General features: G+C 51.7%; 4 protein-coding genes and 1 non-coding gene across 5 annotated transcripts; 3 read left to right on the forward strand and 2 right to left on the reverse strand.

The window, feature by feature from the left end:
• Positions 1 to 319: 319 nt before the first annotated feature.
• Positions 320 to 3799, reverse strand: SMAC4_05072 (uncharacterized protein). Its single transcript, XM_024655687.2, has 4 exons — positions 1957 to 3799; positions 1372 to 1808; positions 981 to 1306; positions 320 to 907 (listed from the first exon to the last, which is right to left on the reverse strand). The coding sequence occupies exons 1-4, from the start codon at positions 2386 to 2388 to the stop codon at positions 750 to 752; spliced, it is 1353 nt and encodes a 450-aa protein (XP_024511535.2). The 5' UTR covers positions 2389 to 3799; the 3' UTR covers positions 320 to 749.
• Positions 3800 to 5037: 1238 nt separating this feature from the next.
• Positions 5038 to 7310, forward strand: SMAC4_05073 (uncharacterized protein). The gene is made up of 2 exons (XM_003346767.2): positions 5038 to 5423; positions 5515 to 7310. Exons 1-2 carry the CDS (start codon positions 5199 to 5201, stop codon positions 7078 to 7080), a joined length of 1791 nt encoding a protein of 596 aa, XP_003346815.1. The 5' UTR covers positions 5038 to 5198; the 3' UTR covers positions 7081 to 7310.
• A 257-nt stretch (positions 7311 to 7567) lies between these two features.
• SMAC4_13327 lies at positions 7568 to 7673 on the forward strand. Its single transcript has 2 exons — positions 7568 to 7605; positions 7639 to 7673. It is a non-coding gene; the product is annotated as a tRNA-Gly (tRNA).
• Positions 7674 to 12281: 4608 nt separating this feature from the next.
• SMAC4_05074 (uncharacterized protein) lies at positions 12282 to 14805 on the forward strand. Its single transcript, XM_003346768.2, has 4 exons — positions 12282 to 12661; positions 12992 to 13090; positions 13176 to 13638; positions 13803 to 14805. The coding sequence occupies exons 1-4, from the start codon at positions 12509 to 12511 to the stop codon at positions 14534 to 14536; spliced, it is 1449 nt and encodes a 482-aa protein (XP_003346816.1). The 5' UTR covers positions 12282 to 12508; the 3' UTR covers positions 14537 to 14805.
• A 132-nt stretch (positions 14806 to 14937) lies between these two features.
• On the reverse strand, positions 14938 to 17061 carry SMAC4_05075 (uncharacterized protein; the record flags this gene model as incomplete). Its single annotated transcript, XM_066090224.1, has 2 exons — positions 15611 to 17061; positions 14938 to 15491 (listed from the first exon to the last, which is right to left on the reverse strand). The coding sequence occupies exons 1-2, from the start codon at positions 16095 to 16097 to the stop codon at positions 14938 to 14940; spliced, it is 1041 nt and encodes a 346-aa protein (XP_065946281.1). The 5' UTR covers positions 16098 to 17061.
• Between the last annotated feature and the right edge of the window lie 435 nt (positions 17062 to 17496).

A 17496-nucleotide genomic window follows, 5' to 3' on the forward strand; every position in this document is an offset into this window, starting at 1 on the left:
CTTCTGGCTTGGTGATTGACTCTGAAAATGGGCTTCAATGAAGCTGTCGATTTGCAGGTCGATGGAGCTGCTGGTGACGGTGACAGTCGCAGTGAGAATCCCTCTGTTGATTTATAAATGTATTGCTGAAAATGACGCAATGCGGGGCGCATTAAGGGTGGTTGTGGTGACGTGTTGATGTAATCGAAAATAATTCCGACTTTGTACAAAACCAATCGAATTCTGTCTTGTGTTTGGGTTTCCAGGAATAAACCAGGAAGGAGATCCGGCAGTGTTGCTTGCTCCGGATCGACAAGTCCACAACAGGCCAGTGTGTCACAGGCGGTCCGTTTGCCCCGCGCGGGGCCCGGCGGCGCTGAAGACGGAAGCCGGAGGGAAGGAACGAAGCGTTCGGGACCGCCCGGTGGGTCCACCGTCCCGGTGCTTCACTGGAGGGTAGAGCATGGTTAGTGATAATTGTTAAGGTAGGGCGCTGAAGAATGGCTACTGGGTCTGGTTTTGATCATCAAACGCATGCTTCCCTTTCTCGACCTTTCACCGCAACAACATCCAAGACAACAGACGTCACCCAGTATCCCCTGTCTTCTTTCAAACCAATCGAATTGTCATGCTACCGAGATACGAAAAAATCTATGTGGGAATTCTGTTATGTTTTGTTACACGAAATGTCTAGACACGAAATGCCTAGACCCGACCGGCGCTCTATTCTCTGATATGCGACCTTGACGTCCACCATTCCTGCTCGTCCTCTACGCATACTTGGGCGCATTTTGCGGCGAGAAGGGGTTGCCCTTGAAGAATCCTTCCGGAAGTTCGAACTTGGCATCGACAGACCCCCGGAGCAGTTGGATCATCGTGTCGACAATGTCGTGGCCCCAGTTGTACTCGGCAAACTTGGCCTGTGAGTCTGTGTGTGGAAGTCAGGTTAGCGCCGCTCGCCCTAGGATACGGCAGAGAGACATCGGAGGGAGTGAACATACCAAGAGGAACGCTAACGTATTCGGCCACCTCTCTAGTAACTCTCTCAGCTTGATCCGGCCCGGCATTGCTCATCACCTGGATAGCGCTGGCCCTGTGCCTCCTGCCCTTCTCAAAAAGGGCCAATCTTTCCTTGATATCCTCAGCTTTAGCACCACTTAGCGAGATACCAAGAGCAATGCCATCTTCGATACCCTGTGCGCCACCTTGACCTTGGTGCGGCAGCATGGGATGGGCTGCGTCTCCGATAATGATCATCTTCCCTTTGGTCCAGGTGGGGATGGGACCGCGGTAGAGGAGAGGCCAGCGCTTCACATCGCTTGCTTTGCTACACCGCGGAGGTCATGTTAGCAGCCCCGCATCGGAGGAAGGAAGGAGAGAGGGATGACATACTTCAGTACGGCCTGGAGAGAAGGATGGAAATCGGCAAATGTCTTGAGCACGTGGGACTTGTCGACCGGTGTCTGCCAATCTTCCTTGGTGGCACCAATCAACTCTTCATCGTGGAACATGCCAACACAGTTCCAAACTTCACCACCACGGCATGGATACGAGATGAAGCGGTTGCCAAACTTGCTGGCCGTAAAGATCCTCATAAGACCTTCTTTCTCGCCATTCTTGTTCCACCATGCCGTCTCCTCATCGGCATCAAGGTCAGCAGCCGGGATCAGGAAACGGTAGCAACCATTGTAGAGCGCTTGAGGCTCCGGCTTGTGGGCATATCCAAGGATAGCCTCAACAGCAATGGAGTGGACACCATCTGCGGCAATGACAAGGTCCGCCTTCTTCACAATGCCAGAGCTAAGCGTGATGGATGGCTCCTCTGGGTTCTATAAAGGGAAGGAAGTGGTTAGCATAAGGCTATCTCTCATCCCGTGTCTCGGTGGCTTCTCGCTACCGTGTCCGGCATGATGATCTTGTGCGGACGGGAGAGTAAGGGGCCGGCTGTTTCATCTCCACGTTTTGGATATTACTCACATAAGCGACCACCTGCACGCCCAAGTTCAACTCGACAGGCTTCCCCGGACCCTCAGGGCCCATCGCCAGCTTCTTCAAGGACTCATGCAGGTCGACTCGGTGGGCAAAGTACAGAGGACCGCCAAACACCTTCGGAACAAAGTCACCGAATGGAGTGAAGTCGAACTGCTGAAGAGTGGCTCCTGATCCAATGGCGATGCCCTTAGACGGAACGAACCTGTTCTCCACAGGATCCAGGCCCCACGCCACGAGGGAGCGGTTGGCGTTTGGAGGCACATGGATAGCGGCTCCAACCTCGTTGTTGAGCTCTGACCGCTCAAAGATGCGGACGCTGTGGCCCGCACGGCGAAGCGAGATGCCGGCAGCTAGTCCTGCGATGCCGGCTCCGACGATGATCACATCGAGGGATTGGTCTTGGGTGAGGGCAGGCATGGTGATGACGGTATGTGAGTAAGTGAATATGTGAATGCAACCAAGGCTCAGAAAGGACTCATGCAATGAGACTGACAGGCAGAGCAGGACAAGACAACACAAGACTAGGCAAGAAAGATACAGTGACACAAAGGATCAAAAGCAGCTCTTCCTGGCATACGGCGTGTTCCCAATAAGAAGGCAGAAGAAAGGCATCACGGGGATTCGGGACCATGCAAGGTCTTTACCCCTGACCCAAGGATGACCAAGTATCCTGGCTTTCACCGTCCGATAGTGGAATCTTTGCTATCACCACACCGCAGCATGGCAGAAGACATTCGATACGACCTGTGATCTGATTGAATCCGGGTAGGTCGGCAGGAATGGATGAGACAAGCCATGTGTTAGGAGACGAACTCCATTCCAAGGGTCTCGTCACATCAGGTATGTGTTCCGCGTCTCTTGTCTTGGCCTTGATCTGGAATCAGAGCTCCAGATTTGAGTAGCAGAGAACGACCAAACCAACACCTACCAAGAGGAAACCCATTAGTGAACTGGAGATTAAAAGGACGAGCCCAGGAAGCACACAAAGACCCCTCCGTGGAATAACCGTTGCCTTGCAAGATGTGTTCCACGGGCAGAAAGATTGCGTTACCTTGGCCATCCAAAAGAAGCAACGGAATCGTATGAGACTTACCTCGGGGAGTTACGCTATCCTGGCCCTTGATCTCGATATTTTTTTGCCCACGGCAAGGGGTCGACTTTGGTCGGAGCACACCTTCCTGGCCAAGACATGGGACCCAAGGGAAAATCGCAGACCGCAGGAGGTTGACACTGGCAGCGTCGCTTCAGTCTGGTCCATATCGACCCGCCGCCGAGCAACATCAGGACCTCGACATATCTCTCACATCCATCACAATTCCGGGCCTCTCTTTCGCATTATCTGATTGATGCTGATACTTGATAGTCGTCGTGATATGGCGTCGTCACTCGCAGTTTCTGGGTCCAATTAAGCTTCAAAATTGCCGGGGCTAGAAAAAACCATCATTATGGAATCACAAGAAAAAAGAAAAGATTCCCATCACACAATCCGAGGGGAGAAACGTGACACATCACTGGTTACCAAAAGGATGAATCGTGGCAGAGACATTGATGTCAGGAAATACGTACAGGGGCGGAACACAATTGCGCTATGACCGGCTGAGCTTAGCCGCTGTAACGTCAACTGCTCAGGGGTGTCGAGTGCTCGAGCCCCCCAAGACCCAAGGCCCGCTGAAGAGCATCAGTGGATTCGCTGGAAGATTGGCCGCTAACGGAGAAAGGTCGCTAGCGAGCCGTTCCGGAAGGGACCGTTGAGTTTTGATGTGGGGGGATATCGGGTCCAATGTCAGAGGAAGAAAGATGACTGGTGAGTGCGAATTGCTTCACTTTCCCATACAACTGATGGGTTTCGACACGGTACGAACAGCGCTGGAACCTCAACCCTGGGACATCGTACGCTTTTTTGCTTTCTCTTGACAATGGGAAATACCGTTGAACCAAAGATTCGCAAGCGGTCACTGGATAGGGTTTCGTCTTCGTCTTCGCCTTCGAAATGCCGAGGAACCAAAAAGACGAACAACCAAAAGGAAAGGCGAACAAACGTCTCTGCTTTTTTTCTTCTCCGATCGGTACCTGACAGGACAAACTGACAGGAACGGCGTTCAACACCTAGCCCAGATCCAGCTAGGCCCTATACCTGGAGAACATTGGACAGATCGATGATCACTGACATTCTCCCAGGCTCTCCCTCGTCCTTCTCCGCTATTGACAGCTGCCCTTGCCCTTGAAGCTTCTCACGTTTCACGGGGGGCCTGGTCAATAAGGGGGAAGAAGGCATTGGACCCTTTCCTTCTTCCCCAGCCGTTCTTTTCCTGACCCCCCCGCTCTCCATACGAACGAACAGGATGCCTCGTCGTCTCCGTTGACCGCCCTCGTCGTCACAATCCCCTTGTCTTCTTCCCCAACATCACACGCCTTTGCAATTTCGCCTGTTTTGCCCCACTGTATCGTGCCGTCTTAGTGGACTGGCCTGGACTTTAGCGTCCGCGAATAGCGGCTTGGGTATGGTGTGTAATTGTCACAATTGCTATGTAACAGTAACTTTCGTAACTTTGGCGTTACGATCGGTGACAGACGACCTTGTACGGGCCAGACAGACACTTGATCATATCACCATCTTCAAGCGCACTATTATCATCCCCGGTATCATAGCAGGGCATGATATCCCCCGGTTCTTCATCAGAGACGCATCACTTGCCCTCCCGCTGTTGCTTGCCTCGCGGCTAAGGTCTAGAACAGAGTTACCACAGGGGCTGGACAGTGTTATGTAGCGTTTTGTTGCCGCATTGTCCCTTGGTAAAAGAGCAATTACACAGGCAGATTGATGCTGGATGCATGGTGTTAAGGGTATACTCGGGGAGATTGCACTTTGGCCTTGGTTTTGTTGGTCTTTCTTGTCATGGTCCCAAGTGGCGGACGTTGCAGAAACGCAGATGTTTGTTTGTTTGCCATCCATATGAACATATACAATCTACCTTTCGGCATCTTCGTATCTGTCGGTTATTCTTCCGTCTCGGTACTTTATGTCACACACTTGACTTCTCTTCTCCCTTTCTTGTCTGTGTCTTTCATGCAACTTCTCGGATAAGAAAGTTTCTTCACCTTACACCTTCACTCTTCCACCTTCCACTGTCTCTGGGTCTGAGCACTTCCACTGCTGTTACACATATCCATCCGCTCCGACACTGGACTTAATCCTTTCAGCACAAAGAGTTGAGTAAAGAAGAAAAATGGCGGATACAGCAAGGGAGGCGGGATCTCCCCCAAGCACTGCTTCCGAGCATGACCAGCACCCGGAGAAGGGCACAGTTCAGTCATCGCAGTTCGCTGCTTTTGATACCGCGTCTTCACGAAGCGAACCCAGGCCGCATCTTCACGCAAAGACCTTCCTGGCCGTCTTTGCCATTTGCGTGATCTACTTTGTTCAGATTTACAATGTCGTCGGCTGTGGAGCTGTAAGTGCCGATCCTCTCCCTTGTGTTTACTCCCTCTGAGACATTCAGTCATGTATGATCCAGTGCACTGACTCCTACTCGTCACACACAGCAAACGAATACCATCGCCATCACACTCGGGAAGGGAAGCACAGCTGACGGAGTATGGCTCTCCTCATCGATTGCCATTGGCACAGCTGTGCTGAGTCCCATCTTCTCCCAATCGGCTGACTACTGGGGCCGTCGTTGGTTCTTGGTCATCTCTACCCTCATTGGTGCCGTCGGCTCCATCATCGTGGCCCGGGCCACATCGATGAACATGGCCATTGCCGGCTTTGCCATCACTTCCATCAGCTACGGTGCTCAGCCCCTTCTCCACGCCGTTTCCTCCGAGGTCCTTCCGCGCCGCTACCGATCATGGGGTCAGGCCGCTGACCTCGTGGCCAACGGCTTCGGTGGTGTTACTGCCCTGCTTTGCTCCGGTGCTTTCTCCCGTACTTCCAACGTCCCCTCCGAGGGCTTCCGGAACTTCTGGTACCTCGGCACCGGTCTCTTCCTCCTCGCCACCATCCTCTGCTTCGTCTTCTACAATCCCCCTCAGACCGAGCTTGAGAGGTCCTTCTCCTTCTCCGAGAAGCTCGGCAAGCTCGACTGGGTTGGCTACTTCCTCCTCTCCTCAGGAATCATCCTCTTCTGCATCGGCCTCTCCTGGTCCGAGAACCCGTATCCGTGGTCCGATGCCCACGTCTCCGCCACCTTCGGCATCGGCATGGCTCTCATCATTGCCCTCGCCGTCTACGAGACCTTCTTCAAGAAGGACGGCATGTTCCACCACGGCCTCTTCAAGAACCGCAACTTCTCCATCGTTCTCATCTGCCTCTTCTGCGAGGGTCTGGCCTTCTTCGGCGCCAACAACTACTTCGCCTTCCAAGTCGGCATCCTCTACGAGTCCGACGCCCTGCTCGTCACCACCCGCTACTCCATCACCATGATTGTGTCCATCTTCTCCGCCGCCGCCGCGGGCATCTACTGCGCCCACTACAAGCGCGTGCGCTGGATCACCGTCGCCTCCTTCATCATCTTCGTCGTCTTCTTCGCTTGCATGTCTACCTCAGGCCTCGGCACCAACGACGCAGTCTGGGGTTACCCGGTAATCCTCGGTACTTCCCTCGGCATGTCCCTCGTCGTGCTCGTCACCATCGCCCAGCTGTCCACTCCTCCGGAACTCATCGCCATCGCCTCCGGTCTCGTCATTGGCCTCCGCTCTTTGGGAGGGTCCGTCGGTCTAGCCATCTACAACGCGCTCTTCAACGGCGCCATGGGCCATCTAGGCGATAACATCGCCAAGGCCGTCATGCCTCTCGGTCTTCCCCTGCAAAGCGTCGGACCCCTGATTGGTGCATTGGCTGATCACCACGAGGAGCTGATTCCCAAGATTGAAGGGGTGACGCCGCAGATTATTGGAGCCGGAGTGGAGGCGCTTAAGGAGACGTTTGCGACCGGGTTCAGAAGGGTGTGGATCGCTGCGGCGTGCTTCGTGGCGCTTGCCGCTATCTTGGCGTGTTTCTTGAAGGAGGAGGATAGGGAATTTAATATGCGGATTGATAACCCGATTGAGAAGGAGGAGGAGTTATATAGTGACCGTGAGAGGGATGTTGAGAGGACTCCCCATGCGTAGGTCAACCGTGGAGGGGAGGGGTTGCCTGGGTGGGTGATGGTGATGGATCTTGCATCATGAGTTACGGGATGGTTGATGGACAGGATGTTTGTTGCACGTGCCCATTGTTCATGAGCGGTTGGTTGGAGTTTTCTGTTTGCTTGTTGTTCAAAAGCCATGCGCACAAAAATCTTGTTAGATCTTGGAATACCCCTTTGTCAATCCCTTAACGAGCGATGGTTTCTGGAGCTTGTATTTCTTTCTCATCCTTCTTTTATACCGACTTTTCTTGATATGATGCTAGACATAGAGCAATTTGAACACTAGTTCAAACAGTACTGCGTATCTGTAGGCACTTGTCCACGTCGATGTCTCCAGGAGCTTCCATTCACATCTAGGGATGTACCTGAAGGTCTTCATTCAACATCACAGCCTGGATGGTTTGCCCACCTGCCTAGCGGTACATAACCATCCTCCTAGCCATTATCTCCAACAACAACAAATACAAGTGCGGTTGGCGTAGAGGTTTAACGCATCGGCCTTCCACCACAAGGTCCCAGACCCCTCAATGGAGGAGGAAGCCGGAGACCCGGGTTCGAACCCCGGACCGCGCAATTATCTTTTTTGGCCGTTTCTTGCAACGTGGAAACTCTCATTTGTATTAATCCATCGAAGATCCTCTTCTTCATAATTAACTGATCTTGCCTGTCTTGGGACAATGCTATGGGGCAAGCCAACCTTTGGCAAACTGCCCGCCAAATTGCCCAAAATGCTCCTCCGCTTGGGAAGCATAACAACATTGTAACTGTTCAAAGCCCATATACCTACATCGGTCTTCCAAATTTCCACTGTGAGTGTTATGTCAAGTCTCAACAAAATCCACTGTGGAAGACTGCCAAGGGACCACCCATCGTTCGATAAACCGTTGCGTCGCCCCTACAGAACAGGCAAGAGATTCGCATTCGGATCCGACAGACTGGTAAGCTAGAAAACCTGCCACTGGCCCACTGCGCTAAAAAGCCTGAGCTAACAGCCTGATGAAGCCGCTAGAAGGGTGCTAGAGATCAGTCCGTTGGCGAGCCGTTAGAGCAGCTTAGGAGGATAGGGGGTTTCTCTCCGGAATCCATGATGGCGGAGTTTATGGCCTGTGAGAATGATACAATCAACACAGAAGGCCATGCTGACGACACAAAACACGAAGGCTCGCGAGCATGCAGTGTTTCTCAGAATTCATCAGGAAGAGCATTACTGGATGTTATCGAGGTTTCCTGTAGTTATTTCTTAACAACGTCACGACCTCATCGGTTATGTCCAAGAGAAGGGTCGATAACGCACATCGAGATGGTGGCGTCAAGATGTTTGTTCTAACAGCATCTCTTCACATGTTTCTGTAGTGTAGTGTAATTCATGGAACTCGGACCGGCTACAAATTGCCCTTTCTCCACCTCGTGTATGTCCGTTGCGTTACATTCTCGCCGTCTTTACCCTTCACTAGAACTCGCTACCTGCCAAATCGTAAGTTATCATGCATTCGCGAGACGCAAAGGAAGGGTGACTAACAGGGAAGAACGATGAAAACGGGAAAAGGAGCGAGGAAAGAGAAGGGTCTCTGTCCGCGACCCGCGTCTGGTTAAAGTTCTGATGGCATTGTCTAGACGCCAACGGTCCCAACAGGGTCGTTCCCCAGGGTGGGATTGCAGGGTCTCCCACACACCAGAACTAGTGCAAATCTCTTGCAGCGGAAGGGCATGCCGTCTTGTCAATTCATTGTCGCCAGGGGAAAATGGGATGTGGTTGGTTGGTTTTGCTCAGGGCAGGTTTGGTACCGAGGCGTTACGGTTCGTTACGAAGCCGTAATGTAATAGTGATTACAAAGGCGGTAACGCCGTGTTCGCTGCCGGGGTTTGACTTGCCCATTAAGGACAATTGTGAACTATTGACTTCTCGAGCAAATTGCTACCACGGAAAACGACGGGCGCATTCCCTGCTAGGATGAAAACGAGAAAGATTTCAATCGATCTTTGAAACGGGAGATTTCCCACTACATGGAGCGGGCCGTGGAGCTGGTCTGGTCAGCAGCCAAGATGGGTGAAATTGTTAGTGCGTGCACTGTACAGACACTAAATGACAGAACAGAACTGAGAGGAAAGACCGCGGCACCTTCTAAACAGGCGCACACCTTCACACCTTCCTCGGCATTTCAACAACGATCAAAAACTCTCCGCGCGACCATTGTGTCTTGCACTACACGCCGTGTTCTTGTGATTGCCGTCGTTGATGGCACACGTTGCGGCAGTCATCGTTTATCACAAATCCCATCTCGCTGGGACGGTGGCCACAATACACACGTTGTTGGTATTTGAGCTTGGGTGGTTTAAGCGAATACCAACGTTAACTGTCACTTTTCTTTTTCTTTTTCTTCTTCTTTTTTATCTGAAGAAACCCAATTGCCTTGCGTGGGATGCGCGTCAAGGGTCCCTATGTCTATAGCATATGACAAGGAACGTTGTAGGCAGTTTCCGATCACTCATATTTCACATTGCCCCCAGCCCTTGGGTCTTCTAGGCCTCCCAGTCCTCCACATCACCTCATCAGGGGGCAGGAACCCTTCACCTTCCATGATCACCGTGATCGGAGTGAGGGACTGATCGAGACAGGGGCTCCAGGCAATGACCAACCATTCGACTGGGCATGCCCATGCCATCAATGTTCCCAGACACACCCCAGAAGAAAACAAGACGACGAGACACAGGCCATTGTCTGGATCCATCACCGAGAACAATCCCTGTGTTCGATCACGAATCCATGGTGTATTCTCACCTGCCCCTACCGAGGCTAGTCTAACGCTACTTCTTCCTCCAATTCGCTGCCTCGGCCGTCGTCGTCACTTGCCAACCACATTCCTCTTCAAGTCTCGAGACCCGAGCCTCGAGATTGCGCGTCATATCTCCTTGTCGATAGCTGGTTCTGATATTGCGGCGAAGTTGAGACCTTATCGAAATCACGTTGGTGATGGGAAATACGGGGTAACAATGGCTTTGCTTCTCTTGAGGTTCCAGACTGAGTTCTCCATCATGATCAGTTAAACATTTCTTTCTGATGAGCCCACCTCTCGGTTCTCGGCCATCTTGGCCATCGGGAAAGCAATTTTACATCGTTTTTCGAGAGCGTGAACAGGGTCCAGCTCAAGGATGAAAGAGTGGAAACCCCAAGAGACAAGCGAAAAACGTGCTCCGGAAGGATCATGAAGCTTGCAAAAGCAAGGATACTAATATCTTTTCTGGAGTGCTCTCGGGGTGACCACGACCAATCTACCTTACTCGCTTCATGGCACTCGCCTATTTCCTCTCTACCACTCATTCCGAAACAATGGTTCGTGCTAGCCATTCTTTGCATTCTTCACCCCATCTCGTCTTACCCTTTGGGACGACTCCTTCCTTCCCCCACGAGTGGATATTGCCTCTTCACCTCAAGCGAGAGCGAGGGAATGTTGGCTCTAGCGAGCTCCCAAGGTTCTCAGCACATGATGGAATTCAGGAACAGACTCGGAATGTAACCCACGTGTATCATCTATCTTGACATGGTCCACTTCCAGTCTTCAACCAAGCCCGTCTTACTCCGAAGCTGTCCTTGCTCCTGGAAAGACTTGCGGATTCGTGCTCGCTTGGACCTCTCTATCTCCTAAACAAGCGTTAGATTGTTGTGAGATCCTTTATCCTTGCGCTCTGAGCACACGCAATGGCATTACAGACCAAAACGCGCCATAGCTGCTGTTCTGGAGTTGGAAAAAAAAATCAATATCCCTTGCCTCAAACCATCCTCCCTGCAAAGACCAATCTGATTCATCAAGTCCAGCCGTGCAGCAGTCTGCCATCGAATCAGAACCCTCAAGGATGCTGAGTGGCCAAGGGTAAAACGGGAAAATAAGCCGGGACAATGTACGTACAGTAAAACCCCCTGTTTTTGCAACTAATTCGGGCTTTATAGGGGACGCCCAAAGCTTTTGCATATACTAGGCATTTTGCATTTGATAGCGCCACATCCCCATACAAATTTGGTAATTGGGGCGGTAAAAAGTGTTGCACTGATAGGGCAAATTTATATGGAGTTGCAGAAAGAAGGAGGGGGGGTTGTAGGAACAGGGGGTTCTACTGTAACCTGACGCGTCCCAAGCCCCCAACCCATACCACCCGTTCCTAGGTAGACACTGCATGTTTCTAGGGTCCTCCGTTCCTGAACACCTGCAACATTGATGGGCACACCAACCGCTCCAAAACATTGTCCCCCCATGGACCCCATTGTCCCCCATCCCTGCCGTCTCTAGCTTACCCTCTCCCGCTCCCTTGACGGCTTAGACTAAGGGACTTGGCCAAGACAAGCCACAACCGTCATTCGAAGAGGGTTTCGCATGAGCATATTGTGTGGGATGCTCTGTGGGTGTATCGATTCAGTCACAAAAGGTCTAAACTCGATGGGTGAGACTCATGCAAGCTCTAGTCGATCCATGGCAGTCAAGAATCTGGCTCGGACGCTTGGTGAATCCTCTGTTCCGTGCCGGCCATCCATCCATCCATCCATCCATCAGTCATCAGTCATCAGCCATCAACTTCCTCCTCTTCTTCGTTCTTACTAGTCCAACTCAAGCCTGTCCTGCCTATCCACACTCCACACTACTCGGCCTACCTGCCAGCCGGTCTTGCATCGATGTATCTAGATGTCCATCCATTCAGTCTGTCCGTCGCAAATTACTTTTCCATTTTGATTTGACCCATTCCCAAAGTCGCATGAGAATTTGTTCTTACGTGCGTGATCTAATCTCTCCAACCGTCGAATACTAGTTCGGCCAAGCCACCACGAGCCGACAACACTGACACGAGATAAACGACTGCTACCGTGACGGAATACTACCCCTTCCTGCATTTTCTGCTAAGCTCTCGCTCGGTCTTCGGATAACGAGCCAAGTAGGGGTAGATACGGGCACGCAAACTGGTTGGTTACTGGAAGAAGGAAGGAAGGAAGGAAGAAGAAAGCTAGAAGCTTTGGTAACGCAACTGAACGGAGCGGAGCTCTGATATAAGGCCCGGTACGCTGGAGACGTGCCGCTTGTGGGAACCTGGGTCCTGGAAGGTTTTCCCACTTTTCCTTTGCTGCTTGCCTAACTAAACTTTTCCTTCCTTGAGACTTTTCGAGGCTGACGATTTCCACAACGTCTCTTCAACAAACATCAGACCACCCCGAGTCTCTCCTTCCCATCGACATCAACATACGCCACACCATCTAAGACACTCCCACTCCTTCCGATCTCCCCTTGAAGGGTGAGCAAACATCTCCGTCAACAACATAAACTACGACCAGTGACGAATCAGGAGAAGAGACGGATAACGACAAAGCGAACAACACACTACACTCAGAGAATGCCATCCAGGCCATCGATAGTCAACCAAGCATCATGACGTGGATTGCGCCCCCAGCCGTGGCAATCGTGGTGGTGGATATGATATTCACCACGCTGGCCTTTATCACCGTCTGCTTCCGATTATTCACAAGGGCGGTTCTGGTGAAGAATGTGGGGTCGGATGATTACTATATTGTTGGGTCGATGGTGAGTTTGCTTTCACTCTGTCATCATTTGGGGTTTGTGGTTGGAGGACCAATGGGGGTTGTGGTTGGCGCATGGGAAGAGACGGAGATGGACCGGGCCGCGCTTACGCCTTATGCCTTACGCCGCTTACCACGTTTGGGTGTGAGTGGTGATGTTTGTCATCACGATCTACGTTTGGCAAGGACATGGAACAATGGGCGGTGACGGGGATGAAGCTATTCCCTGGTGCCGTGCCAGCTTGTTGGGTATCGATGTCGATCACTGCTGGATGGAGTTTTTGCATGGAACTTAGATGGACATGGGCTAACATATACCCTTGTTGGTTGACAGGCAGCGTCAATCGCATATCTTACTGTTGTGATGATACAAATCAAAGCTGGATTAGGAAGACATCTAACAAGTGAAGATGAGGTTGTCGGCTTCCTATACGTAAGTCCCCCCAAACCCCCTCCCCCATCCCCAACAACCATTCACCAAAGAAATTAACTAACCAACATGCCCCCCCCCCCAACAGGCCCTCTGGGCAACAATCTGGATCTACTCCCTCGCCCTCATGTTCGTCAAAATGTCCATCACAGTGCAATGCTATCGCGTCTTCCGCACGCCCAAGATGCAGAAGTTTTTCCGCGTCTACTTCGTTTTGGTCGTCATCTACGGTCTCTGGACCGTCCTCGGCACATTCTTCACGTGCTGGCCCATCAACCTGTGGTGGGAAGTCGTTCGACGGGAACGTGCCCCCAGGGGCGTCTGCATGGATAAGAACATCATTACTTTCGTCAACGCGGGGATCAATATCCTTTCGGATCTGGTGCTGGCGATTGTGCCCATTCCGTTGTTGTGGAAGTTGCAGATCCCGAAAAGGCAGAAGCTTATTCTGACTAGTTTGTTTGGCTTGGGGACTTTTGCGAGCCTTATGAGTGTTGTTAGGCTGTTTTCACTAAAACAGATTGCGGAAAGTCCGGATGAGGAGCAGAGTGGTATGCTTTTTTTTTTCTTCAGCCTCTTCCGTTCTTTTCTCCCCTTCTCCCCCCGCCGCCTCCAGTTTCGTCATTTTTTCCCATCCTCTCTTCCCCATCCACTCCTCGCTTCCCCTTCCTCCATTTCTTTCTTTGTTCACGTGAGGTGCTGACACAAAAAACAGTAATGGGCGTCTCAATAGCCATCTGGTCCTGCATCGAAGTCAACATCGCAATCATGTGCGCCTCCGCACCCGCTCTCAAGCCTCTCGTCATGAAGGTTTTCCCCAAGATGTTGCTTTCCGACATCTACGCCAAGACCAAGGGGGCCTACTACGCTTCCAAATCCAAGCTCGGGGGAGGCGTACTTGGAGGCAGCGGCAAGCATGGTGCAGGAGATCCCAAATCTGCCGGAGGAGGTTCGCAGTCTGAGCGATCTGGCAATCGATCCGGCATAAGAACGCACACGCGATCGATGCATAGTATCGGCGGAAGCGCCATGCGGTCTGGAAACCATGACAAGGGTAACCGGCGCAACCCGGGTGAGATCCAGGTTGAGCACGAGATTGAAATGAAGAGTGTGCCTATTAGTGAGGTAATGGGACACGAGTCTGGGCACGGACATGGACATGGGGGTAACTTGAACGGAGGAGGCTCGGAGGAAGATATTGGCAATGCGGGGAGGATTAGTCCAGCGGGTAGCGAGAGGAATCTGGTGTGGCAGCAGGATGATGTGCCATTCTATGGGACGGGGCAGAGCCAGGGCGTACCTGGGATGGGCATGGGAATGGGCATGGGAATGGGAATGGGACATGGGAAGAAGGTGACGACTATTACGACTTGTCAGGGCCCGGTGACGAATAGTGGTAGTAACAGTAGGCAGGAGCAGCAGCAGGCGAGGGAGAGGGAGATGGTTTGATGATGATGATGATGATGATGGAGGATGATCGAACTTTTTGTCAACGGGTTTGGACTGTATTATTGTTTCTTTTGTTTCTTGGTGCTAGATTTGGATTGGAATTTGTTTGATACCTCTATGTCATGGATAAAGAAAATGAAGTCGATGTGTTGAGATGGTTTTACGGGTTGCCTCTGGCATTTACTACCTGTGTACTAGAGCTGGACTTCGGCTGCACATGCTTCGATGGGAGGTAGAGGTACTCGGATTCTGATATTGAGGTACAAAATTTGGACATGTATTCCAGCAGGCTATTTGTACAGTAGATCGCCTTTCAACCTCATCGGAAATTTCGCCCCATTTCCTCGTCATTCTTTCCTCAACCATCCACCTTCTCCCCCTACCCCTTCCCTCTGAGCAAATTAACCATCCCAAGGCCTAACAACAACACCCACCCCATCATTCCCCACCACCCTCAATTGTCCCTCCCCCGTCTGCGGTCCAGCAATACACCAACAGTCCCCCTTCGCCGGCCCATCGATATAATTCCACACAGCCGCCACGTCTTTTCTCCCCAAAAAGAAATTCATCCCATCGCACACGCCCCAGCATTGTTCGAGTGTCTGTATTGCCCTCAAAGGGCCCGCAAGATTTTGTTTTGAGGAAGGGGAAGAGGAGGAGGCGAAGAGGTTTGCGTCGCAGAGGATTTGGTATTTTTGTGCTTGGTTGGAAGAAGTGAAGGGCGAGGTGAGGAGCGTGGAGTTGGAGGTTGGGCATGTGAGTTTGGATTGGGAGGTGGTTGAAGCTAGGGGGCTTGGGAGGGCGAGGGTGACTGTGGTGGTTGTGGTTGCGGTTGTAGGTGCGCGGCCGTTGGCGCTGGTTGGTTGTGGTGATGCTGTTGCTGATGTTGCGACTATTGTTAAGGAAGGGGAGACGGAAGTAGTGATTTGGGATTGCTGGGCTGGACAAACGGAGACTGTGGTGGTGTTAGTTACCTCACTCCTTTTTTGCAAGCCCATGAAAGGCGTAAAAGGGCTGGTATCGGAATTATGACTGAGCCATGACAAGAAGGAAGACAACGGGAAACACACAAACCTCCATCACGACCACCACCACCACCAGTCTTCTTCAACCCAACCCCCAACCCAACACCTAAACCAATTGCCACGGCAACAACAACAACCAAAGCAACAACCAGCACAAACGTCGACCTTCGCATCCCATATATCCCTTGCCCCCCGGACGACTTTGCTGTTGCTGGCGGCTGTCCACCATGTCCATGCTGAGAGAACTTCTCAAACCCGTTCGCAGGGATAATCGCCTTATTCCGCATTCCGTTGACATCGACGTACTCGTGGGGTGTGTAATATGCTGAGAGAGGTTGTGGAGCGTCATGTCCTTGATGCAAAGGGGTTTGCTTTGGCGGGACTGCGGGAGGGACGGGAGGGATGGCTTGCTTTTCCCATGTCCCCATGTCGTCGTGAGTAGAGGTAAAGGTGTGATGTGGTGAGAGAGTAGCTGTAGTACTGGAGGTGATTGTTTGGTGACCGAATGTGTTGTTAGAGTTGCGGTGGTTGTCCATTGTAGCTGGTAGCTGTAGGTGATAGGAACCTCTACGTTGGGAAGTTGAGGCAGGTAGATGGATCCTGGGGAGTCGGTGTACGATACCTGGAAGTCCTGTCGGACGAAGATGTTAGACAATCGGAGGAAAGGAGAACCCCCGACCTTGATACATCTCCCGGGGTCGGAAGGACTGATATCATGTCTCTTGCGCCGCACCGTCACTTCCAGGTTGGTTCGGTTGGGGGCTGGAATAAGGCGTAGGCGTGGCGATTTGAGGCGATGGTAGAACTCTACCTTGGGTATATGATGTTACATCGACCCGGTCAATTTGATGAGCGAAGCAATGTCATTTCAGCTTTTATGAATCAACCGGTTTCGTGGTCTTTTCGGACCCCAAACTTTGCTGATGCCGCATCGTGTTGTTGGTGTCGGGACGTGGGAAGTGATATGGTGGAAGGAAACAGGGCAGTGGTTCCATGGGGTCTAGGCAGTCTTAGGTACCTTTTACACGAGCGATTATGCCTTGCTCGAGGTTTGTTCGCAACTATGGTCTTTCACGACGTCAGTGTGCCGGAATCTGGCGATGTGTATCGTTTCTTCTGCGGCTTGGACGGAGGGCGTGTTTTGGCTTGAGGTTCGCGATAGCTGGATATGGTTTCATGATGTGACTAGCTACCTTGCGGGAATTCGAGGTGAATATAAAGCAACATATCCCTAGAAAGGATGGCAAAGGAACTGTACAGTATTTATGCTCATTGAGGGCCCCCGGCCCTTCTTCCAGCCAAAGGCTGATGGGCCACGAACTGACCAGATCCAGTCGCTTGATGTGTTCTCGAGGCGCATGAAGAACAAAGCCGTCTTTGATGGGAACGTTTGTTTGCCAACGCCTTTCTCAGGGCGGACGGCATAGTAAAATGCCCGCCAATGTTTGTTGCTCATTGCTCGCCCCTTGCTGTTACACAGTATGCCGAAGTGGTTGCAAGAAACCAACCCAGCATATGCCAATGGTGACAAAACATGTTGGTTTGCTTTAATTTCCAATTGCAGAATAACCTGGGAAAGGTAAATGACTCTCGCGTCGTGCTAGTTACGGCTTGAGGTTCGCGCTGGGTTCTGTGTCGTTGGTTGGTAACTGGATTGTCGAGACCTGAAGCGGCTTGTTTATCGAAGTCCAGCCTGGATGGCAAGACCAGATTGCTGCAGTTCGGAATAAAGCAACATTTAATGGGAGTAAAAATGGGTCGGCATGGTAAAGGAGGGAACTTGGAAGGAGGAAAAAAAGAAAGAAAATGTAGGAGAACTGAAAGTGGTTATCAGCTTGACAACAGGCCACACAGAAAAAGCGGCAAGAAGTGTCCGGGTCTGGTTAGCGCGAGGAAAAATGACCCCGACGTTCCCGCCTGCGTTGACAGTTTCAA

The sequence above is a fragment of the Sordaria macrospora genome, chromosome 2 (assembly GCF_033870435.1).
Source record: "Sordaria macrospora chromosome 2, complete sequence".
Classification (NCBI taxonomy): domain Eukaryota; kingdom Fungi; phylum Ascomycota; class Sordariomycetes; order Sordariales; family Sordariaceae; genus Sordaria; species Sordaria macrospora.

Bases quoted from the DNA above. Each gene is read 5' to 3' on its own strand.
- SMAC4_05073 (XM_003346767.2), top strand. From the start codon at position 5,199: ATGGCGGATACAGCAAGGGAGGCGGGATCTCCCCCAAGCACTGCTTCC. The intron at 5,424-5,514 runs GTAAGTGCCGAT...CGTCACACACAG, and splicing joins ATGTCGTCGGCTGTGGAGCT to CAAACGAATACCATCGCCAT.
- SMAC4_05072 (XM_024655687.2), bottom strand. From the start codon at position 2,388: ATGCCTGCCCTCACCCAAGACCAATCCCTCGATGTGATCATCGTCGGA. The intron at 1,307-1,371 runs GTATGTCATCCC...TCCGCGGTGTAG, and splicing joins TCTCTCCAGGCCGTACTGAA to CAAAGCAAGCGATGTGAAGC. The intron at 908-980 runs GTATGTTCACTC...TTCCACACACAG, and splicing joins ATACGTTAGCGTTCCTCTTG to ACTCACAGGCCAAGTTTGCC.
- SMAC4_05074 (XM_003346768.2), top strand. From the start codon at position 12,509: ATGACGTGGATTGCGCCCCCAGCCGTGGCAATCGTGGTGGTGGATATG. The intron at 13,091-13,175 runs GTAAGTCCCCCC...CCCCCCCAACAG, and splicing joins AGGTTGTCGGCTTCCTATAC to GCCCTCTGGGCAACAATCTG. The intron at 13,639-13,802 runs GTATGCTTTTTT...CACAAAAAACAG, and splicing joins TCCGGATGAGGAGCAGAGTG to TAATGGGCGTCTCAATAGCC.